This window comes from Tursiops truncatus, chromosome 1 (genome assembly GCF_011762595.2).
Source record: "Tursiops truncatus isolate mTurTru1 chromosome 1, mTurTru1.mat.Y, whole genome shotgun sequence".
In the NCBI taxonomy this organism is placed as follows: domain Eukaryota; kingdom Metazoa; phylum Chordata; class Mammalia; order Artiodactyla; family Delphinidae; genus Tursiops; species Tursiops truncatus.
Window position 1 is genome coordinate 137,948,503 of NC_047034.1, and position 25,767 is coordinate 137,974,269.

The following is a 25,767-nucleotide window of genomic DNA, read 5'->3' on the forward strand; positions in this document are numbered from 1 at the left end:
GAGGATTTGGTATTTAACCAGTGAAAAAAATTCCCATACAATTTCAGTGGTTATTGAAATGGGCAAGGCATAATAAGCAGTATTTTATGGAATCTTAAGAGGTATCTTACCATGTGTGAATATTTCTCTATCTAGAGATTCCTTATTAGCAAAATCTGTTTTAAGTAATAAACCTTCATGAAAACTCTTGGGGTGTCCCTCACACTGTCACTCCCATCCTTACCTCTGCCCCAGTCTTGTTCTGGAAGATTTGGTGCTAGCTCTGCGGGAGTCTTTTATTAAAGCAGTAGAAACACGTGAGTATTTCAGTTTTCAGTGAACAGAGAAAATAAATTTTCAGCAGTTTTACTGAAATTTTTTTCATGAATTCTTCCATTTGTAATTATTAAACGTAATACATCCGTCAACGAGGAGTTGTGTTTTTTTTTACTCATATACAGTGCCTTGAATAGAAAAGGAAACATTTTGTTTCATCCAGTGTACTGAACGGTGTTCATTTATCACAGTGACTCCCAGCCTTTTGCCACCTAAACACGAAAGCCAGAAAGAGATTTAAAATACACAGAAAGTCTTTTCACAAGTAATGCTATTCTTATATCATACCAACAAAAGAACTTCTTGACGTTTAACCTGTATATATGGTACCTTCTATTCATTCTTTACCTGTCCCTTGCAACCCAGAAATGCAGGTAAGAAGCAAAGGACAGCGCCAGCTCCATGGCTCTTGTCCTCAGTGCCTGATGCAGTTCTGATCTCCATGCCCTTCAACCCCCTCTTAAACACATCTCCCACACTCCACTCCATAAGTGTTTCTCTCAAAGGTTGGATGTCCTCTTTTCTGTGTATCCTTCCTAACCTGTGATCTCCTAACAAATGCAAGGTTGGCTTAGGTGACTGTGAGAAATTACTGTCCATCCCCTAAATGATTTCTGCTAAAGGTGAGCAGCAAAGAAGCCTTCGGTTTCGTGCATAATGCTTGCTGGTTATCTCTCATTGTCACTTTAAACAAGTTGACTTGGCAAACTATTTCTGTCTCCACATTTTCATAGATAGAAAGTTGGTTAGTGTCCTTGAAGAATTTTTTATCTGCAGGTGCACAGCAAATGTTTATGGGCATCTATTCTGATTTGTATAGCTTTCTGCCATGTAGATATTTGAATTTCAGGGCAGTAACTACAAAAACCTTTCTTTCTACCTACTTTAATTGAAAGATAGTTAATTTCCATGTTGTGTTTTTGGTAAAGTTTTCAGACTCTCTATTCTCTATTCTTGCTGATCCATCCCTTAGATAATAATCTGGAGTCATAATTGAAAGATTTGCTACTTTATCATCAGGCCAAGAAGATACTTAGCTCTGAACCATAATCATCCCTCGTGTATTCATGGTCTCTTCCTTGGTTAAGTAAGCACCTCCCACTAGATTACTAGGTTGTGCCATCAGACCTGACTTAACCCTGTTTTAGGAATTGCAGCTCTTATATTTTCATTTCAAATGTTGATTTAGTTTAATGAGCGACTTAAGTAAATTATTCACTGTTGAAATTGACTTGTGTCGTTTGTTTTTAGATGTAGTACAGTGAATAGCCGATTGGCAGCCTACGAAGTCCTTGTAATGCTGGCTGATAGCTCACCTTCAAATCTTCAGATTATTACAAAAGAACTACTTTCTATGCATCATCAACCTGATCCTGCTCTTACCAAGGAGTTTGATGTAAGTTTTCTAGACCTCAATGCACTTAATTTTTTTTAGAATGCTCTCTTAAACATAGTATTTTAAAACTATGTTTGCATTATCCTAGTCACAAAGAAAGTCAGTGTTATTCTTTTGCTTATCAAATTCACGTACTCAAATCAACTATAATCTATAGTGTATTACACTAATACACCGTAATATATTACTAAATGGTACCCTTTTGATTAAAAAAGAGGAGAGATTTTCAAGTCAGTTGATAATTACTCTCAGTAAAAAGTAGCATTTGAATCTATTTTTTGAGGAACTATGCATGGCACAGTGCCAGGCACTAGAGCTACAAATTCCAGAAAACATTGGTTCTGTCACAGTATAGTCTATGTTCACTTAAATTCAACTAAGATTTATTGAGTTTACTATGCGCTAAGGTGTTGTTGGCTTTTGGAGCTCAGAAATGAAGATAGAACCCAGCACTAAGATTGAGGTATGTCCTGAATGCTCTACTAACAGAGAGGCACTTCAGCACCAGATGGTGGTGTTTTAGAAAGCTTCTTAGAAATGATGGTATTTAAAATAGAGCCCTTAAGAGTGATGAGCCAGTTGAAGCAAGGTGGGAAGGTCATTCCATACATGAGAAGCCATGGACAGCTTTGTATATGTCGGGATCTGCAAGAGGGAAGCGAGCTGCAAATGCCCTGGAATACCAGACCAGGAGTGTGGGAGGACACTTCTAAAGCGCTTTCCACTAACGTCATAAAGAGGCATTCTCATCCCTTTGGATGCCTGAGCTGAGTACTGTGGAACATACAAGTTAGGCAGGAAAAGAAGTGAGAACAGGTGTTCTAAGTAGAGGAAAGAGCACTTGCAAAGTGGAATGTGAATGCGTAAATTGGGAACTATTTTGGTATGAACTGTTTAGTTTATAATGCTTACTTTATGCTATGCTTTAAGTTTTACATGCATTTATTTAATAATCAGATTAAAATGACAATCTTATTTTAATAAGTCAGGGATTATATCAGCATAGTGAAAATATTTGTCATATAAATACTTACCTTTTTAGCACTGTTATGAACCAGTTTTTCTTATTTTATAACTATTTTTTTAGTCTGTGCTTTGGACTACAAATAAATTACACTGTTAATTAGATCTTAGAAATCACCCTGCTCTAAGTGCATGTTGAATGTTATTGAAAAGTATGTGATATTTAGCAATTCCTTTCAGTCCAGAAGACCTCCAGGGTTTTGTCAATTGGTTAGTTATTACATGGTTACACGTACTTGATATATGCAGGTAACATGATTCTGGTCATAGGATTAGAACCAAGATTCTGCTGTAATAGCATTTCAGAGTGTGTCGTTACAATATCCATTGAAGTGCCATGTTGAACTTGTAACCAAGATGCCTTTTCTAGATGATTTCTACCTAGAAAAATACTGTCCTGGAATCTACATTGTTACAGATCATCCTTAAGTGAAATGCTAGGGTGTTTACATACTTATTTAATGGCATGCTTATTAGAGGAAGTTCAGTAGAAGAATTTCACCTTCTCAAAAAAGGAAGGGAAGGGGCTTCCCTGGTGGCACAGTGGTTGAGAGTCAGCCTGCCGATGCAGGGGACACGGGTTCGTGGCACGGTGTGGGAAGATCCCACATGCCGCGGAGCGGCTGGGCCTGTGAGCCATGGCCGCTGAGCCTGTGCGTCTGGAGCCTGTGCTCCGCAACGGGAGAGGCCACAACAGTGAGAGACCCACATACTGCAAAAAAAAAAAAAAAAAAAAAAAAAAAAAGGGAAGGAATATGAATATGAGCCTTCCTTGACTATCCAGACAGACAGGTTAGGATTCTTATAGTAAACACTTCATAGAACCCTTCCTACTTTTCAGATTACTACCTCAGTTTGTAAATATATATCAGTATTTTTACTTAATTAATGTATACCCTACTATAATGTAAGCTCCTTGAGATCAAGCACTAAATACATTTCTGCTCTCTCTCATGTCCCTGGCACAATGCCTGGCACATTGTGCTCTTAAGAAATGTTTGTCGAATGATAATCAAGTGACTAAATGCAAGACTACATAGTGGATGTATAGGTACATGCTTCGTATATATGTGAGGTACTTTAGGAACTAAAAGGAAACACTGAGATAGTAGTTTTAGATTTGTATTGCATCTGCAGAGGTACTTCATGAACATAGGTTTGCTACCATAACTCGTAACACACTGAATGGATAAATCTGTGTCTCTCTTTTCCTCTCAGACATCTCATAAAGCTGTAAGGAAATGTGCTAGTGGCAGAGATACTAATTCTCTCTCTCTATTTCTGCTCCTCTCTTTCCTAGTACCTTCCCCCAGTGGATAGCAGGTCCAGCTCAGGGTTTGTGGGACTGAGGAATGGTGGCGCTACATGTTACATGAATGCAGTCTTCCAACAGCTGTATATGCAACCTGGTCTCCCGGAGGTGATTTTCTTCCTCTTTCCTGTTTAGTGTTATAAATGATGTATGTGTACATTGCCTGAGAACTGTTCCATATTCATATATTGCATTTTGGGGTTTACTAAACTGGACATAATTAGAGATTCTCTAGTAGCTTCTGAAATCTGTATAGATGACATTGTTCATAGTCACATATTTTTGTATATCTGCTTAGGTAATATGCTGCCTGTTTGACAGATGGATTTGACTTAATGTGCTTTTTGAACTCCTCAATTACTCTCAAATTGTATTCCATAAAGCTACTAACACTTGGTATTTTAGAAATATTTAGACTCTCTCGTTAGCATTCTGTAATAATCTATTAGTAGCTTGTGATATAGCAAAGCTATGAAATAGTTTTGAGAATATTCTGTGTGTCACCATGTCACACTTATTTCTTATAGAGATCCTGGCATTACTAGTTCCAGTTTCTCATAATCGAACAGAAGCTCAAAGAGATGATTTATTCATGATTACACCAGCTAGGAAGCGTTGAAGCTAAACATATGCAGAGTTACAGCCATATACAAACATACATACCATTCTGAAGGAGCAGTGGGTACTCACACATACAGAAGTCAAGATTTTCTGAAAGCAGTTGAATATTTCTAATTTAATACAGTTCATTTCTTTTTAGTCATTACTTTCAGTGGATGATGACACGGACAATCCAGACGATAGTGTATTCTACCAAGTGCAGTCTCTCTTCGGGCATTTGATGGAAAGCAAGCTGCAGTACTATGTACCTGAGAACTTTTGGAAGGTATTTTACCCAGTAACTCTTTAGATTGAAGGGTGTTAGGTATTTGGAGTGTGGCTGCATTCTTTCTCTAGTGTCTTGTTTATTGACTCTAGACTAATCCCATTGCCAAGAACCTATAAAAGAAATGTCTGTACCATTCTTTTTGGCATTGGAGCTTGAGTCAAGTGATTACAATGTTGAGAATAGTCATTTATAATTTCTAGGGTTTTGCTAATCTTAAATGTTTTGACTATTTCCCATTATTCTTGTTTAGCTGTTTGAAATATTTGTTCAAATTATTCCTCTGAACTTATGCCCATTTCACTAATACCTCTAAATAAAGGCCATTCTTCTAAAACATTGCTTTACTATGTTTTACCTTATATTTTCCCCTATAGGTTGGTTAGTTTCTAAGAGAGAAACTCTGTTCCCTGGCCTTAGATCTCACCCTCTATGGTTTCATAGACTTAGTATAAAGGGACCGAGGAAAAACATAGATGGCTGAATGCAAGCTAATCTCATGTCAGTAAAAACTTTTATACCCTAATAGTAAACTTGGTTTTTAGAAGCATTTAAGGACTCTTTCATTTTCCTTTTCTACCACATTCAGAAATTGCTATTTTTCCTGTCACGACATATTTAATTCTTGTTACATAGATTTTCAAGATGTGGAACAAAGAACTTTATGTGAGAGAACAACAGGATGCATATGAATTCTTCACCAGTCTCATCGATCAGATGGATGAATATCTCAAGGTAGAAAAAGTTTCATTTTCCCTCTAACTCCCTCAGACTCTATAACCTGAGAGCAGTGGTTTAGGATTTGGGATTACTATGAAACTGACAAATCAGAAAGGGATCGTCTTTAATACCACAACAGTAATTCATTTCTTCTGGGTTTGAATATCAAAACATATACAGAACACTATAGATTATAGATTTATTTTCTTCTTAATTCATCTGACACTTGATAAAGTATGTAACTCTTAACCTATACCCCATAATGATAACCATTTGTGGCTACACGCTCTGTGTCTGCATTGAAGTAACCTGGCCTCAGAGGAGTGCTGCTGTCACCGGTGAACTGATGGCCCCGTGCAGAACTGTTTTGCTCTGTCAAAGGGTACAAAAGGACCAGGTTCAAAAGTTGTTTGTGGTTGTGCGACCCAAAGCTTCCTACCTCTACCCAGGAAAATGTGTCACAAACTTCCTAAGTGGTATTGCCTTCTAAGATACAGACAGCTTCCCATCACTGCCAGCATTTGCCTCTCCTCTCAGTAGGCACAAATTATCCATTTCTTTTTTAAAAAATAACTCATAGGGACTTCCCTCGTGGTCCAGTGGTTAGGACTCCACAGTTCTGCTGCAGGGGGCACGGGTTCAATCCCTGATCGGGGAACTAGATCCCACATGCATGCTGCAACTAAGAGTTAGCATGCCACAACTAAGGAGCCGGCGATCCGCAACTAAGGAGCCAGTGAGCCACAACTAAGGAGCCCACCTGCCGCAACTAAGACCCAGCGCAACTGGGAAAAAATAATAATAATAACCTATAGGGACTTCCCTGGCAGTCCAGTGGTTAGGACTCCACACTTCCACTGCAGGGGGCACGGGTTCGATCCCTGGTTGGGGAACTAAGATCCCGAAACCTGCACAGCGCTGCCAAAAAAATAAATAAAAATAACATAAATTTGTAGCATTCTATCCACAAGAAAAAAGAGAAAATCGTGGAGAGTTACTCCTAGCTTGGTAATTGTGGCAAGTGGAGAAGGAGTCGGGATCATCATGGATCATCTGAATCCTTCTGGATCCTGTCATCAGTGTGGCTGACGGCGCTCCTCTTCCTTTTCTGATCATTTGCATTACTCTGGCAGCGGGTCTCATGAGTTATAATTCTTTCATTAGTTCCCAGCTTAAACTACCAAGCTGACTTGTTTTATTTTGTTGGTTAAATTCAAATCTATGCTTTAGCTCAGGTCTAAGTAAAATTCTGTATAAACAACCTAAAAGTTCTAGAGGCATCAACTAAAATTTTAACTTTTTATTTCAACAGAAAATGGGGAGAGACCAAATTTTTAAGAATACTTTTCAGGGCATCTATTCTGATCAGAAGATCTGTAAAGACTGTCCTCACAGGTTAGTGAAGATAACACTGACATCAGAAAATAATCACCATCATTTTTAAATGATTCTTCTAGAATGTTGTAAATTTTTTATTCATTGAGAGGTTTGCAGATATATCTCCTAATGGATCTATAAATGTTTATTGAATTAAATTTCTTTGGTGACATTTCCAGGGAATTAATTTCCATTTCTAAAATTTCTTTGTTGAAATGCATAATTTTAAGCAATTCTAAGTGATCAAAAATTGGCATTTTTATTTAGTATACTTTTAGAAGGATGAGAAGAAGGTGTGTGTTAATTATAGTGATTAGGAATGTATCAATAGTTCTGTGTTCAATCTCAAGTATTGTGGTAATTTCAAGGTTTTTAAATTCCATTGCTGATATGGTGTTTCTGTTATTTCCTAAGCAGATATGAGCGCGAGGAAGCTTTCATGGCTCTCAATCTAGGAGTTACTTCCTGTCAGAGTTTGGAAATTTCTTTGGACCAGTTTGTTAGAGGAGAAGTTCTAGAGGGAAGTAATGCATATTACTGTGAAAAGTGTAAAGAAAAGGTATTACATTTGCCCTTTTCAAAACACAAGATTAATTTGTTATTCATGGACTTCGTCTTTATGTTTTATGTAAGATCAGTATTAAGCTCCTATTGTTATTGCCATTAAATTTGTGTTCACAGAGATGGGAAAGCCCTGTAGAAATCTGTGACCTTCATATTAATTACTTTGTTATTTTATTGTCTCCATGGAGATAATTGGGTTTTGCTTCTCTTTAGAGAACAACAGTGAAAAGGACCTGTATTAAGTCATTACCTAGTGTCTTGGTCATCCACCTGATGAGATTTGGATTTGACTGGGAGAGTGGACGCTCCATTAAATATGACGAACAGATAAGGGTAACTTATTTTTTTTTCTTGGTTTTTTAATAACCATTATTACTGTGCTCCCTTTATTGTTTCCTTTTTATATTTTCAAATTTCATCTAAAATGTGAAAGGCTGTGGTCTCAGCATTCTGAGACGTGCACAGCCCCTCGTCTTAAGCAGCTGCTGCTAGTGGTACCGGCAGATCTCTAGACAGTAACCCTCATTTCTAGAAGGCATCCTAGTGACAGCTATGAAGTGAAATCCTTTCCTTAATGCTCAAGCAAGAGACTGCTTAAACCTTCCTAGACTTGTAAGTCATTCTGAAATTGTGTACTTGAATTGGAGGGTAGTCCTAGCTTAAATTGGGAAAACACATCATCCCTCTTCTTTGTACAGACTTAACTGGGTGTGACCCTATGTGTTACTAACCAACATTGTGCTCTTTTTGCTTTTTAAATAGTTTCCCTGGATGCTAAACATGGAGCCTTACACAGTTTCAGGAATGGCTCGCCAAGATTCATCTTCGGAAGTTGGTGAAAACGGGCGAAATATGGATCAGGGAGGTGGAGGATCTCCACGAAAAAAAGTTGCCCTTACAGAAAACTACGAACTTGTCGGCGTCATTGTACATAGTGGGCAGGCACATGCAGGCCACTACTATTCCTTCATCAAGGACAGGCGGTAAGGGGTTCTCGTACTGCTCCCTCACTCCACCCTTCCAGTAGTCTCTCCTCCGTTCCCTGCCCTGCCGTACCTCTCCTCCACTCCCCCTGCTTTCCTATGTCCCTCCTCTGCTCCCCCTGCCCTGCTGTACCTCTCCTCTGCTACCCCTATCCTCCTATGTCTTTTCTATGCATTCTCTGCCCTCCTGTATCCCTCCTCCACTCCCCCTGCCCTCCTATATCCCTCCTCCACTCCCCCTGCCCCCCCTGTATCTCCCCTCTGCTCTCCCTGCCCTGCTTTGTCATCCACACTTATCATTACGGTGCAATGATATCACATTGTTCTTTGATCTTATTTCATATTGGATTTTTAAAAGTTGTTGCAATTGTTTTATCCCTTCAATTTGAAAAGTTGTTTAAGAAATTGAAGTAACTGTTGCTATATTTTTCTTAGGTGTTTTCAAATGGTAATTACCTGCTGTATTTGTAGACAATACATAGAGATAAATGCTGGGGATGGGGATGTTTGATTTGTAACTTCATAATATTTGTTTTATCAAATCTGTGCTCTAGGGGATGTGGAAAAGGAAAGTGGTATAAATTTAATGACACAGTCATAGAAGAATTTGACCTAAATGATGAGACCCTAGAGTACGAATGCTTTGGAGGAGAATATAGACCAAAAGTTTATGATCAAAGTAAGTATTTGCAAATGTATATTTTCCATGAGTTTTATTTTCTTAATTTATAGTTTTCTATCAAATTGGAAGCAGTATTTTTTATATAAAAATAGAAAAGATTTTATTTTTTTACATACTACTGCTCTAGCCATGTAGGTCCACGAACTCCTTGATAGCCAGGGTGAAAAGGTTCCAGCTGCTTACGGAATTCTTTTTAAATAATTCCTTACAACAGCCCTGGGACGGAGGGTGAGTTCAATGGAAGAAATGAATATTAAAGAACAACTTGAAAGAATTTCAACCTTACAAATAGTTTCAGAAGTAGTAGTCCACTAAAATTTTCAAATTTCCTTTTCACTTATGTAGAGGTGTGATTAATGGAGAAGACATTTCTAGCACCTGTGTTTTTAAAACCTTATTTGTTATGCAGTGTGGTAAAGGAATCTTTCCACAACTCTACCCCCAGAAGAAAAAATATAAGGAAAAGTACATCACAGAATCCCATCAGAATTTGCTATTTGAAGCAGAAATATTTTTCAGAGACCTTGACATTTTTGAAACCTGATTTTGAAATACTCTAGGGGCATTTAAATTTTTCCACGTGTATGAGATCCACAGTGTTAGATTTTGACACCAGACCACGGTAGTCATGCATCTAATGGTAGTAACCTTTATTAGCTGAACATAGTGTCATTGCCAAAATTTACCTGCATTTGGCTCTTCTATGCAGAAATGGTTAAGTGAGGCCAATTATAATCCCATCCTATGCCACAGAACTTATTTTTAAATGTTACTTGCCTTTTGATTAAATTTCCACATGCCTCGGAATGTATACCTTCTTTCCCCTACTCTGCTACCATACAGCTCCTTACTCCCTGCCCCTCTGAATCACCTTCAGAGTGATTTTTAAGCAGTGCTCTAAAAAGACACACACTTCACTTACGCTTTCCATTTAACAAATTTAGTAAGTAATTACTTGCTGGATTTGTAGGTCCTTTGTTATAGATTGTCAAGACAAAAAAAAAACAAAACACCTTTTTTATTTACAAAGAGATTTTTCTTATTGTCTCATTATGAAGCGAACCCATATACTGATGTACGCCGAAGATACTGGAACGCCTATATGCTCTTCTACCAAAGGGTGTCTGATCAGAACTCCCCTGTGTTACCAAAGAAAAGTCGAGTCAGCGTTGTGCGGCAGGAAGCTGAGGACCTCTCTCTGTGAGTTTCTCCTCTGTGTAATTTGCTGTGTGATTGCAGTAGGTGATACCGTGATCTTCAGAGTATGCTGTTTGGGATTTAAGGGTAATTAGCTAAGCTAGAGAGAAATTCTAAAAAGAAAATAAGTAAATCCCTCTACCTTTTTTCTTGCTGCTACCTGGTCATTATTTCCTTGGCAAGAAGTTATTTTGTTTTCAGAAACATGCATAGAAATTATTTCATTCTAGAATTGAGATTTTTTTTTAAATCTCATTTATTGAGTACACTTTATGTCCAGAGCATAGTTTTGGGTTGGCCAAAAAGTGCCTTCAGTTTTTAAGTAAAAATAAAAGACTTTTTATTTTCACCAAGAACTTTATTGAATAATGTATCCACCCTTTTGTTCCACTATCTTCCGCCATTTTTCAGGCAAATTCATAATTCCATCTTTCCAAAACTTTTTATCTTTTTGAGAAAAGAACTGTTCCAGGTGCCTTTTACAGTCTTCCAGGGAATTGACATTTCTTCCATTAAGAGAATTTTGTAAAGACCGAAATAAATGGAAATCCAAAGGTGCAAAGTCTGGTGAATACGGCGGATGAGTCAAAACTTCCCAGCCAAGCTGTAACAGTTTTTGCCTGGTCATCAAAGAAACATGCAGTCTTGTGTTATCCTGATGGAAGATTATGCGTTTTATGTTGGCTAATTCTGGATGCTTTTTGTCGAGTGCTGCTTTTAGTTGGTCTAATTGGGAGCAGTATTTGTTGGAATTAATCGTTTGGTTTTCCTGAAGGAGCTCATAATGGAGGACTCTCTTCCAATCCCATCATATACACAACATCACCTTCTTTGGATGAAGACCATCCTTTAGTGTGGTTGGTGGTGGTTCATTTCGCTTGCCTCGGGATCTCTTTCGTTCCACATTATTGTACAGTATCCACTTTTCATCACCCGTCACAATTTGTTTTAAAAATGTAACGTTTTCATTACGTTTAAGTAGAGAATCGCATGTGGAAATATGGTCAAGAAGGTTTTTTTTCGCTTAACTTTCGTGGAACCCAAACATCAAAGCAATTCACATAACCCAGCTGGTGCAAATGATTTTCAACGCTTGATTTGGATATTTTGAGCATGTCGGCTATCTCCCGCGCGGTAGAATGTTGATTGTTCTCAATTAATGTCTCGATTGGATTGCTGTCAACTTCAGCTGGTCTCCGCAACCGTGGAGCATCGTCCAGCGAGAAATTTCCAGCATGAAACTTCGCAAACCACTTTTGACATGTTCGATCAGTCACAGCACCTTCTCCATACACTGCACACATCTTTTTTTTGCATTTCAGTTGCTTTTTTTTAACCTTTCTTGAAATAATAAAGCATAATTTGCCAAAAATGTTGCTTTTTTCTTCCATCTTAAATATTGAAATGGCTACACAAAAATTTTCACCAATTTTGATAAGTCTTTTTTTTAATGCACTCTGATCTGACAGCTGTCACATACAGTCTAATAAAATTGTTCTGAATGAAGTTAAAGACAACCAAGTGCTACTACAGCCATCTTACGGAAAAAAAACGAACCCACCTTTTGGCCAACCCAATAAATACTATACCAGCACTGTCTGAAAAGTTTTTTTAAAGGTCCTGTTTTCTGTGAATTTGCATTTTAATACATTAGATCAGGAAAGTATACAGTCTAATACCCTGTTTATGTTAAGTTTATCCGGTTGTAGCAAACTACTAAAACAATAGCTGTTTTATTCTAGACAAACACTTTGCTGATTCCATCTCTTAGGTCAGCACCATCTTCACCAGAAATTTCACCTCAGTCATCTCCTCGGCCCCATAGGCCTAACAATGACCGGCTCTCTATTCTAACCAAGCTGGTTAAAAAGGGTGAGAAGAAAGGACTCTTTGTGGAGAAGATGCCTGTTCGCATATACCAGGTAAGAACTGTATAAAAAGTTCTAAGGGGGCTTCCCTGGTGGTACAGTGGTTGAGAGTCCGCCTGCCAATGCAGGGGACCCGGGTTCATGCCCCGGTCCGGGAAGATCCCACATGCTGCGGAGCGGCTGGGCCCGTGAGCCATGGCCCCTGAGCCTGTGCGTCCGGAGCCTGTGCTCCACAATGGGAGAGGCCACAACAGTGAGAGACCCGCGTACCGCAAAAAAAAAAAAAAAAAGTTCTAAGGGATAAAATCCAGATAAATGTCAAAATCTATCTCGTGGGTCCAAAACTACTCCTGCCAGCCTTCTTGTGGACGTAGTTGTACCTCTAGCGCCACGTCTTCTGACCCACCTTGTCACAGAGGTGGCAACAGACTCAAGATTGGCCAGGGCTGTCACTGACCTGCTGTGTGATGCCCCACATAAACAAGGGGGAGGGGGGCTTCCCCGGTGGCACAGTGGTTGAGAATCTGCCTGCTAATGCAGGGGACACGGGTTCGAGCCCTGGTCTGGGAGGATCCCACATGCCGCAGAGCAACTAGGCCCGTGAGCCACAACTGCTGAGCCTGCGCGTCTGGAGCCTGCGCTCTGCAACAAGAGAGGCCGCGATAGTGAGAGGCCCGCGCACCGCAATGAAGAGTGGCCCCCGCTTGCCACAACTAGAGAAAGCCCTCACACAGAAATGAAGACCCAACACAGCAAAAATAAATAAATTAATTAATAAACTCCTACCCCCAACATCTTAAAAAAAAAAAAAAAGAGAGAGGGAGTGGGCAGTGCAGAAACATATTGCTGAAATTAATTTATTGAATCTGGGGAGAAAAATAAGTTACGGTTCATAACCTTTGGGTAAAACTAATATAACAGTGATGAACGTTAGTTATTGAATACCTGCTCTGTGCTACATGCTTAAACAAATCCCTAATTCTTAAAACACTCTCGTGGAGTACCAGGTTTTATTCCCATTTTTCAGATGAAAAGGAGAAAAAGCTTAGAAAAGCGAAATGATCTGCCAATGTCACAGAGCCAGGATTTAAATTCAGACTGTCCAGCTGCCCAATCCAGACTTTATACACTAAGTAATCAAAAGCTAAGTAGCCAGAATCAAAAGATTTAAGAAAAATATGGAGTCTTTGATTGAGAGAGAGAGAGAGAATTGAGCATCTGATACACAGAGAGCATGGGGTTGGTTGTACTTGGGAAAGCTCTCATTGTCCCTTTCCACTCAGATTAACAGGTTAGAATTCAGTTGTCCTTCACATGGTGGTTTTTCTGAATTTCCCAGAAGAATTTGGTTTAATGAATCATAATTCACCTTTTTACAGCTTCTTATCTTTGAAAGGAAGTTTTTCCTCTCTCCTTTTTAAAAATTTGAAGGCTTGAGAGAAGTGTTTTTATGAACCCATTTTACCTAACATATCAGTAAAAATGTCTTCTCCATACTGAATAATTTACCCTGTTTCTTAAAAATAATTACCAATTTTCTTTTATAGATGGTGAGAGATGAAAACCTCAAGTTTATGAAGAATAGAGATGTGTACAGTAGTGATTATTTCAGTTTTGTTTTGTCTTTAGCATCATTGAATGCTGTAAGTACTAGTTGGATTGTTACTAAACAAATTAGAAAGGATCATAGTTAAATATCTTTCCACTAAAGCATTCAGTGACTCACCGTCACTCTCACTTGTTAGCATTTAGATTAAATGCCAAAAACAATTCCCACAAATGTGTCACTTAATGGGTGATATTAAAATACAGGCAGTATTCAGAATATATAATACAGATTGTGAATGAATGTGGGTTTCTACTTACTGGCTTTTTTAAGTGCTCTTGTTATATTTTATAAAAAATTTAAGAGTAGCCATAGGTGATGTAAACAGATATTGGGCTATGAGGAGATTAATTATTCCCAATTCGTAATCAGATGTTACCAGACTCAAGATCAGCTTCTAAGTGCTTCTTTTTCTTGAGCACCATGATCACAGTTTGCCAGTAAGGGGAAGACTTTCTTAGTCTATTGGTAGCTTAATTAACACGCTGTGGTCTAAAGGCTCTATTTTGAGAAGGCTTCATAAAAGAAATGAAGGAGATATCTTTTCTTAATCTTTTTATAATTTAACTGCAACATTTTCTATTATGAACTGGCTGGATTTTTCTTACTAGTATTTAACTTTATTTTATATGTATCTCATTATTCAGTCCGTAACAATGCATAATAATCTATAAAACTTCTGTGAAAAATAGCCTGTCTTTTTTCTCTCTCTCTTGTAGACTAAATTAAAGCATCCGTACTATCCTTGCATGGCAAAGGTGAGCTTACAGCTTGCCATTCAGTTCCTTTTTCAAACTTATCTACGGACAAAGAAAAAACTCAGGTAAGAGGTGACACATTTTGATAGTCTATTGTGACAAAAGGCATTAATTAAATTAAAGTTGAATTTATAAATTCAAACACTTAAAATTAAATTCAAAACATTGTTTTAGGTAGTTGAAGGCAACTACCTAATACACCCAGATGATTAAAATATGGGTTCCTATTTTTAAGGTATTTCTAATTCAGTAGGAAAGATGGACAAAACAGAAAAAGAACTGTGGTGTAAATGCTATTTGTCTTTAGAAATTGGGAAAAGTCATATCCAGATATGGGGCTTGAACTGACCATCCATGTTAGTCCAGCGGTCATTGAGTACATAACTTATCCTCCACCCCGCCCCCCCACAAAAAATTTTTTTTAAATAAAAATGAGCGACACTCCATGGAGTTATTTGCTGGGCTGTCTAACATCGCTGTCTTTGCTTTTTTAAAGGGTTGACACTGAAGAATGGATTGCCACTATTGAAGCATTACTTTCAAAAAGTTTTGATGCTTGTCAGTGGCTGGTTGAATATTTTATTAGTTCTGAAGGACGAGAATTGATAAAGTAAGTGTCAGTCAGTATCTTTCAGTTAAAAGAAATGTGTGTCTCTTCCAGTGATTTAGAGCTGAAGCGTCTCGTAACTCTTTTTATTTCAACTTGAAATTCTTTTTCTGGTTGGAATCAATTCTAAGCAGGTAACCAGGCCCTCCCAGGCAACGGCTGTTGCTCAGGGGATTCCAAAATACAAATCTCTTCCCTCGGACTCACAGTCTGGTGGCAGGTAAAGATCAGCCGTCCTGGGTTATACAGTAAGACCACAATATTGCTAATGTGTTTGGATTCTGGCTAAAATATTATTTTTCAAAAAGTTTTTGATAGCATGATAGTGTGGCAGATATACCATGATCGTATATTTACCTACATATCTATAATACAAAAGTAATTGGATTTTTCAAGAAGGTCCGATCACTGTGAATGTTTACACCTTGCTCCTTATTCTCTTATCCTCGGAGAGTTCAGCATCGATGTGGGGGACTCAGCGAGCACCTTGATCTGTCAGTGGCCAGGCTGCTTTATCCCCAGTGGCCGCTCCCCTCCCTCTGCCGCAGCTTGCCCCACGCCCCTCGGGCGTGCCGAGCGGGCTCACCCGCTGCTAGCCAGTGGCCTTGCCTCAGCCTTCACCCCAGCACAGGTGAAGCCCCCCGCCCCGCCCCAAGCTGCACACCAACCAGTCTGTTCCCATCTTCTCCTTTCCTCCTGATATAATGGAGGAAGCATCCTCTCTCCTCTCAAAGTGAATCTCTCTACATGAGCAAAGCTTCTCAAGGAAGTTGGCGTCTTTACCTTCCAGAGTTTTCTATTGGGTCACTTCTGTCAGCAGCAAATATGCTCTGGTATCTCTCAACTTAAAACAGACAAGGAATTCAGAAATGCAAGTCCCTTCCCACAGGGAGATCCTCGTGCGGCGGCAAGTTAAGATCTAATTGAAACTCCTGGTCCCGTATCCCCTTCATCTTGAGGTCTGAGCTTCAGACATTCATTCACTGGCCTGCTTGGTATCACCACCTCTGCCTCCTCCAGTGTACTTCATACAGCAACAAAAGGGTTCTTTTGAAACAAATTAGATTATGTTACTTCTCTGCTTAAAAATTCTTCAGTGGATTCTCACTGCACTTATAATAAAATCCAAAATCTTTGCCATAATGTAATACAAAAGGCCTCACTTGAATATGGGCTTTGCCTGTGTGTTTCACTTTCCACCTGGCTTATCATTCACCTGATTGTTGATTCCTTGAACACACGAAGCTTTTTGTCCTGCCTAAAGACCTTGTTGCTAGTTATTCCCTCCATTTGAAAGTCTCCCCTCTACTCTTTGCATAGAAAGCGCCTTCTCATCCATCAGATGGCAAGGGCCACCCAATTTAAAGTAGGTCTGCCCTATTGTTTGCTCTGTCTCCTCCACTAAACTTCAGCTTCCTGACGGGCAGAAGCTACTCCGTTTGGTTCCCTGCATTAAGTGCTCACGTATTTGTGCATGAATACATGCATACAGTTCATAAAGAGAGAACAGATAAACATTTCTTTGAAGTGTTTTTGCCTGTCCCTTTAGAGTTTGCATTAAAAATAACCTTTCACCCATTTTTCCAGCTTAATTCCAAAATATCTTCCCATTAGGACTCCTGAGTATTGTGTTAAGCAGTAGAACGTCATAGAATCATCATCCATTTGAAAGGAACATGGCAAAATATTTAGTTTACCATCAAGCAGGCTCGCTCTTAAATATCTCCAGAGAAACTCAGTAACTTCCTTTGTTTTTTTTTTTTTTTGTTTTTGCGGTACGTGGGCCTCTCACTGTTGTGGCCTCTCCCATTGCGGAGCACAGGCTCCGGACGCGCAGGCTCAGCGGCCATGGCTCACAGGCCCAGCCGCTCCGCGGCATGTGGGATCTTCCCGGACCGGGGCACGAACCCGTGTCCCCTGCATTGGCAGGCAGACTCTCAACCACTGCGCCACCAGGGAAGCCCTGTTTTTGTTTTTTTTTTAACATCTTTATTGGAGTATAATTGCTTTACAATGGCATGTTAGTTTCTGCTCTACAACAGTGAATCAGCTATACATATGTTCCCATATCTCTTCCCTCTTGCATCTCCCTCCTTCCCACCCTCCCATCCCACCCCTCTAGGTGGTCACAAACCACCTAGCTGATCTCCCTGTGCTATGTGGCTACTTCCCACTAGCTATCTATTTTACGTTTGGTAGTGTATATATGTCCATGCCACTCTCTCACTTTGTCACAGCTTACCCTTCCCCCTCCCCATATCCTCAAGTCCATGCTTTAGTAGGTCTGTGTCTTTATTCCTGTCTTACCCCTACGTTCTTCATGACCTTTTTTTTTTTCTTAGATTCCATATATATGTGTTAGCATACAGTATTTGTTTTTCTCTTTCTGACTTACTTCACTCTGCATGACAGACTCTAGGTCCATCCACCTCACTACAAATAACTCAATTTCGTTTTTGTGGCTGAGTAACATTCCATTGTACATATGTGCCACATCTTCTCTGTCCATTGGACACTTAGGTTGCTTCCATGTCCTGGCTATTGTACATAGAGCTTCAATGAAAATATTTGCAAATAAAGTAACTGACAAAGGATTAATCTCCAAAATTTACAAGCAGCTCATGCAGCTCAATAACAAAACAACAAACAACCCAGTCCAAAAATGGGCAGAAGACCTAAATAGACATTTCTCCAAAGAAGATATCCAGATTGCCAACAAACACATGAAAGAATGCTCAACATCATTAATCATTAGAGAAATGCAAATCAAAACTACAATGACATATCTCACACCGGTCAGAGTGGCCATCATCAAAAAATCTAGAAACAGTAAATGCTGGAGAGGGTGTGGAGAAAAGGGAACCCTCTTGCACTGTTGGTGGGAATGTAAATTGATACAGCCACTATGGAGAACAGTATGGAGGTTCCTTAAAAAACTATAAATAGAACTACCATATGACCCAGCAATCCCACTACTGGACATATACCCTGAGAAAACCATAATTCAAAAAGAGTCATGTACCACAATGTTCATTGCAGCTCTATTTACAGTAACTTCCTTTGGTAGTATGATTTGGTTTCTTTGAACTCCTAATGGTAAAGAATCTAGTGAATTACCTAACCTAAATGTTCCTGGTAAAGTTTATTATATTTTGTGTCTTTCTTTATAAAGCCCAATTACTCATCATTATCGAATTAATATTCTCCTTTCTCTAATTACTTATTTCTTTAGAACTTTTAAGATAGCTTAAATTGTTGTTGTTACAACTAAAAAATAAACATACACTCTACTAATACCTCAGTAACTGTGCATGTGAAGAGGCTGTTGTCTCTCGGATTAGCCCCTCTGTAGTCCTTTCAGGGGACAATTTTTAAATGTAATTATAAGTGTAAAAAATTAAATTAGCAAATAATGCTTGCAAATTGATCTAAAGCAATTAAAACTACTAACATGAAGGGTACTTTACATCTTAAAAATTTTTTTTATATTGTGGAAATTTTTAAACATACTCTAAAGTCGACAGAATAACGAACCCTCTCCTGTACCCATCCCCAGCTTGAGTTGTCAGCATTTGGCCAGTCTTGTTTGCTTATCCCAATTCCCACACACGCTCACATGCATACTTTTCTTTTATCCTCTGAAATATTTTAAAGTAAATTTCAAACATCATATAATTTCACTATAAATTTTTCAGCATGTATCTCTAACAGGTTAAGTTTAAAAAAAAAAATAAGTGCTTTACCATCATCACTCTAAACAAAAATGATAGTAATTCCTTCCTATCATCCTGTACCCAGTCCATGTTCAGATTTCCCCAGATGTCTCAAAAGTGTTATTTTACCATTGAATTTGTACAAATCAGGCTCCAAATGAGCTCCATTTGGTCTCCATTTGGTTTGTATGTTTCTTAAGGTTCTTTTAATCTGTAATTGTTCCGTTTCCCCACCACCTTTTCTGTCATGCCATTTAACTGGCGTGAGACAGGTCATTAGTCCTGTAGAAGTGCCCATATTCTGGGTTTGCATTCTCACGATGCTTCCTAATGTCTGTGATAGGAAATGTGGAGCACCCCCTGTAGATATTCTTTCCAGAAGAATTGTACCTAAATCTGATCAGACATCTAGAGCTAAATATTGCAAGAGTACTTGTTATCTTTTAAACTTGCCTGGAGTTGCCACTTAGAATCTTAGTGGATGTTGAACAGAACCTTGTGTCGGGTTCACATTAGGTAGCTAATGCTGAGCATTGACAGTTACGTGCAATGAGCAGAAGTGAAGTGGCTTCAGAAAACTCCACTGTCATCTTCCTGTGGGGAGAAGGAGGGCAGGGCTGTCAGCAAATGCTGCCCTCAGACAGGGACCAGAGCAGCTTTCACTGCTGTGACCTGAAAGAATGCCTCAGGACAGCTTTGCCTTGGGTCATCAAAATTCTGTTATATTAAATCTTGCTCATGGAACAATGAGACTTTTCTGTTAAGAGATATTAGAAACGATAGGTAAGTTTTCACTGTGCTGATTATAATATGGGTTGTCATGTCAGGGTGCATGTGTGAAACAGAGAAAGAAAAGCTGACTGTGGGGAAGCATGCAGTTACCTAGTTGCTCTCAGGTAGTTACCACCACTGCCCGGCGCCAGGGAGCAGGTGTTTCTGCCTGACCGCGCCCTCCGCCACATCTGAGGCTGCTGCCTCTACCGCCCTGGTGGTGTGGAGGATTGGATTGGGTCATGCCTTTGCAGCGGGCAGTGTAGTATCCCAGTGTAACACTGGGTGTGCCAAATATGATGGACGTGGCTGATAAACCTTAAAACTGCTGTCATCGTCATCATCATCATCATCATAGAAGAAGAAGAAAGGAAGGAAGCAGGACCTTTTCAGCCTCACATGCTTCTGGGAGGACTGAGTAATAAGTAAACGTTGGGAGGGAAGAGGAGAGGAAAGTGAAAGGATGGAAACACCAGGTGCACAGGGGGATTGGGAGGTGCTGTGTTGACTCAGAACTTTGAACTTGTGTCTTATTCTGAGACATTGAAGGGGTGCCAGGGAGAACTACTCCTGAGTGAACAGAACTTATAAAATTTTAGGTTCTTTGCTTGTATATCTCTTGAAGTCTGAATTTACATTTATACAGATACTCATCTTGGGGGAAGAAAGAAAGAAAAAACAGGAAAAAATCCACTTTCTGTGTTCAAGCGTCTTGTTTTCCTTTTTCTCCTCCTTCCTCCCTCACAAGGGCCTGTGTGTGCTGATGCTCTCAGGAGACTTGAACTTACATCTTGGAGTAATTTTTTTCTTGGACAGTAGGTGGGACCATGTTGGGAAAGTTGGGTTATAGAAATCTATCTTGCTTTTTCACACCACGTTTCTCTCTATGTTAGGATTTTCTTGTTGGAGTGCAATGTGAGAGAAGTACGTGTCGCTGTGGCCACCATCCTGGAGAAAACCCTAGACAGTGCCTTGCTTTATCAGGATAAGGTCAGTCTTGTTTTCTAAATGTTATTTACACATTCTGTTTTTACCAAATGTTTTAAAGTGCACATAATAAGAAAGAAAGCCTAGGATTAGAGTCTGGTAATTATCCACATAAAATACACGTTCTGTGCACTGACTTCCTGGTAAATGCCAGGCTAGAAGGCATTCTGTCCTCCTCTCCTCAGATCCCAGATGTCAGGGTAGGCTAGGAACTCAGATCTGCTTTGGTCTGTGTCAGGATTTTCTGTCTAGAGCACTTCCTTCTCAGAGTCTTCTCTTGAGAGTTTGTGTTCGATCTCTCTGCATTAAGACCAACCTGAGTCTAGAGTCTCTAGTCTAGACCGACAGTCATTTTGAGCCACCCCTGGCTTTGTCTCTTCCCTCCTAAGTTATTTTCATGATCCGAACCTTCATTTGGCAGCCGGACCAAATAGTGCCGTCCATCCAGGGGCATTGGCCACAACAGTTCCTTCTTTGATCTCCGTTATTCCCTAATCCTTGTTCCTTTTCCTCTGAATTTCTTCTTCTTCTTAACCATGTTTTCTGTAACATATTTTCTTCTGGTTCACAATGCCACACATGCTAAAACAAACCATGGTATTTATTACCATCCTCAGTCCCCCCAAATTTTAAGTCTCAGGGACATAAATGACATGAGTCTGATTATTCAGTCTGTTATGAAGTCCTAGCAAATACAGCAGTTACTTCCCAAGTTTGCTGTTTCAAACAGCTGACACTACATGGAAAACTTTGAAAAATGTTGTTTTGAGAATGAATTGGCTCCTTACAAACTCCTTATAAATTGGCTGGAGGCAGTGTCTCAACGAACTGAAGGCAAATTCTAGGAATTGCTGCTTCAGATTCAGATGTTGGCTTTACTGTTCAATCCTTTAAAGAGGCCCTTGATCCACACCCAGTGCCTGGCACCCAGGCACTTAGTTCCTTCAGCAGTCCTGAGCCGGGGTGCCCCGTTAGACCAGACATGCTCAGGAGCTCCGCTCAATCCAGGATGGAGAAGGAGGTCAAATACACTCTTCAGGGAGGACCTAGAGGAAGACTCTCTCTCTCAGTTCCAGGGATCCTAAGGAAGTGGAGGTGTACTCTAAGGCATTGGCTTTCGATCAGCTTAAACAGCAGAACCATTTTTGGCAAAACCTTACCTGGTTGCAGAATATTTAAAAATAGGTCATTGGGAGCAGTCTAGGACAGTTTGGATACCGTTGCCCTGAAGTACCCCTGTGGAAGTTTTCTGATATTTAACATAAGGACCTTCTTACTCTCCTCCTTCCTCCCATGTACAAACCCGGACAAAGGATAAAGGCAGAGTTAGTGTAGTCTCCCTACAGATGGGGTCAGGCCATAGAGCATCATCCCACCAACCTCTAAAGGCAGGGCTGCAGTGGGGAGAAAGGGAAGGGAGTGGTGGAGGACATAAACCATTTGCCTCAGTAAATTCTACTTGATATCCAGCTGATGTATTTTATGTCTAATTTTACCCCATAATGGAAATGGTACCTCTTGCTACCCACTTTATATTGTAAAGTACTTTGAAATGAAGTGCTACATAAATGGTAGATTTTACTGTATATAACGAGTGTGACAGGATGGATGGGAATATTTCGCAAGTCTGTGAGAACCATCTCTAGAGGAAATGAACTGATAAAGAGTAGTAAGGCTGGTCTTAATTCTCAGATCACACATGAATTTCTAGGGACTTGTCCAAAAACAGTTGGGGTGGGAGGGAAAGAAGAAGCAATGTGATGACCAAAATGGTTTCTAAACAAATAAAATGTTTTTCAAAGCTTTCCATGAGGCGTCAGCGGGCTTTCAAGTAAGTTCACAGTTGAGTCGATATTACCGTTGTCATTCTGTCAGGCTGTTGCTCTCCATTTGCTCCATTGGCTTGATTTCTAGCCCCTATGCCTGTGTCTGTGTTTTTTATTCTTTGCATCTGTGATTATGTGAAGAAGTAGCATAGTGGAGGGAGGGATTCAGAAATATGTTACCTCTAAACCCCCAGCCTTTTAAGAGACAGAAAGAAATGGGCTCTGCAGAAAATGTGACGATTAGGCAGTAGAACCGTGCCCTTGAGTTTGAAAGCTAGGAAACAAAACTAGGCTTTTCTTTTAATTATTTCTACAGTTCCACCAGTCTTCCCTGGAAGATCAAATTGATAATTCTGTTTTTGCTCTCCAAAGCATAAATCCATCTGAATCTGAGACTGGATTGTATCAGTCAGACTTTCCTTTTGTTCTTATGGTGATTTACTTCAGATTAATCCTGTTACAAGTGTCTGTCTTATACTCTTTTTCTTTATGTAATTTCATCTTTCCTCTAATCAGTTAAAGAGCCTTCATCAGTTACTGGAGGTACTACTTGCTCTGTTGGATAAAGATGTTCCTGAAAATTGTAAAAACTGTGCTCAGTACTTTTTCCTGTTCAACACTTTTGTACAAAAGGTAAATGATTTTTTTCCTAATATAGCAGATTGATAGTCTAAAAGAATTTTATATGTGCAAAAAATTCAGACTGGTCAATATAGGATTTATATGACATGGTTTTATGAGTGTTTCTTCTTAAAAATCTTAATTCGTGCAATTATATTACTTGCAAGAATTCCAGTGTACGTAGGGATCGTTACTTACTGTTGGAGTAGAAGTCTGCATTGAAACTAGGGGCCATTGGGCAGCACTGCGGGGCTGTTAGATTTTTAACAAGTACCTTCTCTATGTAAATTATACCATTTAAAAACGTACTGACCACTGAAAACTTCTCATTTAACTGTATTTTTGGACTAGATCTCTGTCTGGATAGGAATATAATTTGTCATTCTCAATATCTCGTGACAGCAAGGAATTAGGGCCGGAGATCTTCTTCTGAAGCATTCAGCTCTGCGACACATGATCAGCTTTCTCCTGGGGGCCAACCGGCAGAACAGTCAGGTAATGCCTACTTTTATATATCCCAGCGAAGTGGCCACAGTTTTGGAAGCCACAGTGTTTCTCTTTGTAGGGAATAAATATTAATTTCATCAGAGTCCAGGTATAAGTACTGCATAGCCTTTAAAATTCTTTGGAGTTCAGTTATTTTTACAGCCTCCTCATAGAATTTATTCTAAATGCTGTAACCAATGGGAATGACTAACTAGGATATCACTCAAAATGCAAAGTGCTGAGTGACCTAGGAGGAAAGATGGGTTCTGCCTGGGGGATTCGAAAGCATTCAAGAAATAGTGGCATTGGGTCCTCCACTGGCTCTCTGGGGCTGTGAGCAGGCTGTGTTGGCGGACGTGCTTACACGGGATGCTGGTCACAGGCCAGGATTCAGATGCGAAGTTGAACCATTACACGCTGAACGATGTTGCCGCAGATGTAATACTCATATTCAGAAAATGAAAGGGAAGTGGTTTTGTGATAGTAGGGTCAGATATATCAAAAAATGAGTCTCCTGTTTGGAGTTCCTATATTGGTGTGTTTCTCTAATCATTGTATTTCTTCTGTTTGATAGATTTAAAATACACAAAATGTGAACATGCTGTAATGATAAATACTGTTTATGGAACTGGTTACTTCTCATGCTGTACCTCTGAAACTCACAATTCAGTAAAACAGGCAGTTTCTTCCCCATTCTCAGGCAAGAATTACAGCTCAGAAGAGTTGTGACTTGTGACAACCTTGACAAGGCCACAGGGCTAAAGCTCTGGTTTCCCCTGTGTGGGATGCATTGCCTAGGGAAGCTTTCCTTTCCTTATTAAGGGAGACAGACTTGCTACTTGGGCCTCCTCTCAGCTTCCTCTCACACCACCTTGCCGCTGTGACTCTAGTGTTAAAGAAACAAATACTGACATGCTCTGTGTGTTGATGTTGTGTTGAGATTTACAGTATCTGTTTTTCACTTCGAGCTTTTCCTTATCAGGGACTCCACTGACACTGGCGATTGATTTAAATTCATTGTAATTTAAATAAGATTTAATTAATGGTGTTATGTTGTACGATTAATATTGTTTTGCATTTATGGAGCACACGAGTTTGAAAACATTCTACCTTTCATGTTTCATTTGGTCCTCACAACCACGAAGTGGGCGGAACAGGTAGGTTATCTCTGTCTTTACACAAAGAAGTCAGGTAGAGAACTCGCCCACATCCGTGTGGTGCAGCAAGTGGCAGAGGAGAGCCAGGCCTGCAGACCTCCAGCCTCACAGGCTTTCCCCACTATACTGGGTGTAGGAAAATTACCTGGCACAGGGTGAGCTCTCAGTACCTGAATTGAATACATAAATGGATTTGTTTTAGAATACGAGTTAATATACATCTACGTTAAGCCACTCTTAAGCTGGCTTAAAACCCATGACTTTTTTGGACTTTGACCTGTCCTACTGTCACACATTGAGAAAGAATGTGGCTCAAAGTATCAGGAACCCGCACACACCCTTCTAACCGGAGCACTAACATCCACTTTATTTTCTCTGACAACAGATACGTCGATGGAGTTCGGCACAAGCACGAGAATTTGGGAACCTTCACAATACAGTGGCATTGCTTATCTTGCACTCAGATGTCTCTTCCCAAAGAAACGTTGGTAAGCTTTAACCTGTCTTTAATACATCAGGAAAACAGAGAGATGGTGAGTTTGTCAGTAACACGTGTAACATGTGGAGAGTAACAACGTTGGCAGTTAAATGGGTGTTACTTGTTTCTCATTTGGCTATTTGAGGAACACTTAAAGTTTTTTGTTTCAGTCCACGTTAAACTTCACCTTATTTTACTAGTTTGTCACGAGAGCAAGCCAGTCATTTCTTTGGGGTGGGACATAGAAGTGTTTACCAACACACTAGGGTTAAAGGTACGTTTCTGCACTGCTTCTAGGCCTTGTCGTGACAGCAACGGTAACAGTGATAATACAGGAAAGCAGCTGAGAAGTAGTCAGTGTTTCCTGTGTGCTGTGCCTTTCCATGGGGCTCGCAGTTTGTTGTGTTGAATCCTCTCAGCAAACCTGTGAGGGC

At 39.7% G+C, this 25,767-nt stretch overlaps 1 protein-coding gene across 9 annotated transcripts in view; it reads left to right on the top strand.

The window, feature by feature from the left end:
• The window catches only part of USP24 (ubiquitin specific peptidase 24), a 149,966-nt gene that overhangs the window by 107,642 nt on the left and 16,557 nt on the right, over nt 1-25,767 (top strand). For 6 of the 9 annotated variants that reach the window (XR_012324657.1, XM_073789303.1, XM_073789308.1 and 3 more), the window contains 18 exons: nt 1,567-1,711; nt 4,035-4,154; nt 4,807-4,932; nt 5,569-5,667; nt 6,965-7,047; nt 7,444-7,588; nt 7,807-7,926; nt 8,356-8,576; nt 9,131-9,255; nt 10,317-10,458; nt 12,227-12,377; nt 13,871-13,966; nt 14,649-14,752; nt 15,184-15,297; nt 20,672-20,768; nt 23,108-23,224; nt 23,615-23,707; nt 25,241-25,343. Coding sequence is in view for 8 of the 9 variants with exons in the window: in XM_073789303.1 (XP_073645404.1) it covers nt 1,567-1,711; nt 4,035-4,154; nt 4,807-4,932; nt 5,569-5,667; nt 6,965-7,047; nt 7,444-7,588; nt 7,807-7,926; nt 8,356-8,576; nt 9,131-9,255; nt 10,317-10,458; nt 12,227-12,377; nt 13,871-13,966; nt 14,649-14,752; nt 15,184-15,297; nt 20,672-20,768; nt 23,108-23,224; nt 23,615-23,707; nt 25,241-25,343 (2,201 nt within the window). In the remaining variant the exon portion in view is untranslated. Of the gene's footprint in view, nt 1-1,566; nt 1,712-4,034; nt 4,155-4,806; nt 4,933-5,568; nt 5,668-6,964; nt 7,048-7,443; nt 7,589-7,806; nt 7,927-8,355; nt 8,577-9,130; nt 9,256-10,316; nt 10,459-12,226; nt 12,378-12,863; nt 13,850-13,870; nt 13,967-14,648; nt 14,753-15,183; nt 15,298-20,671; nt 20,769-23,107; nt 23,225-23,614; nt 23,708-25,240; nt 25,344-25,767 lie in introns of those variants that run through there. The other 3 variants (XM_073789304.1, XM_019942407.3, XM_073789310.1) reach the window with 2 other exon arrangements.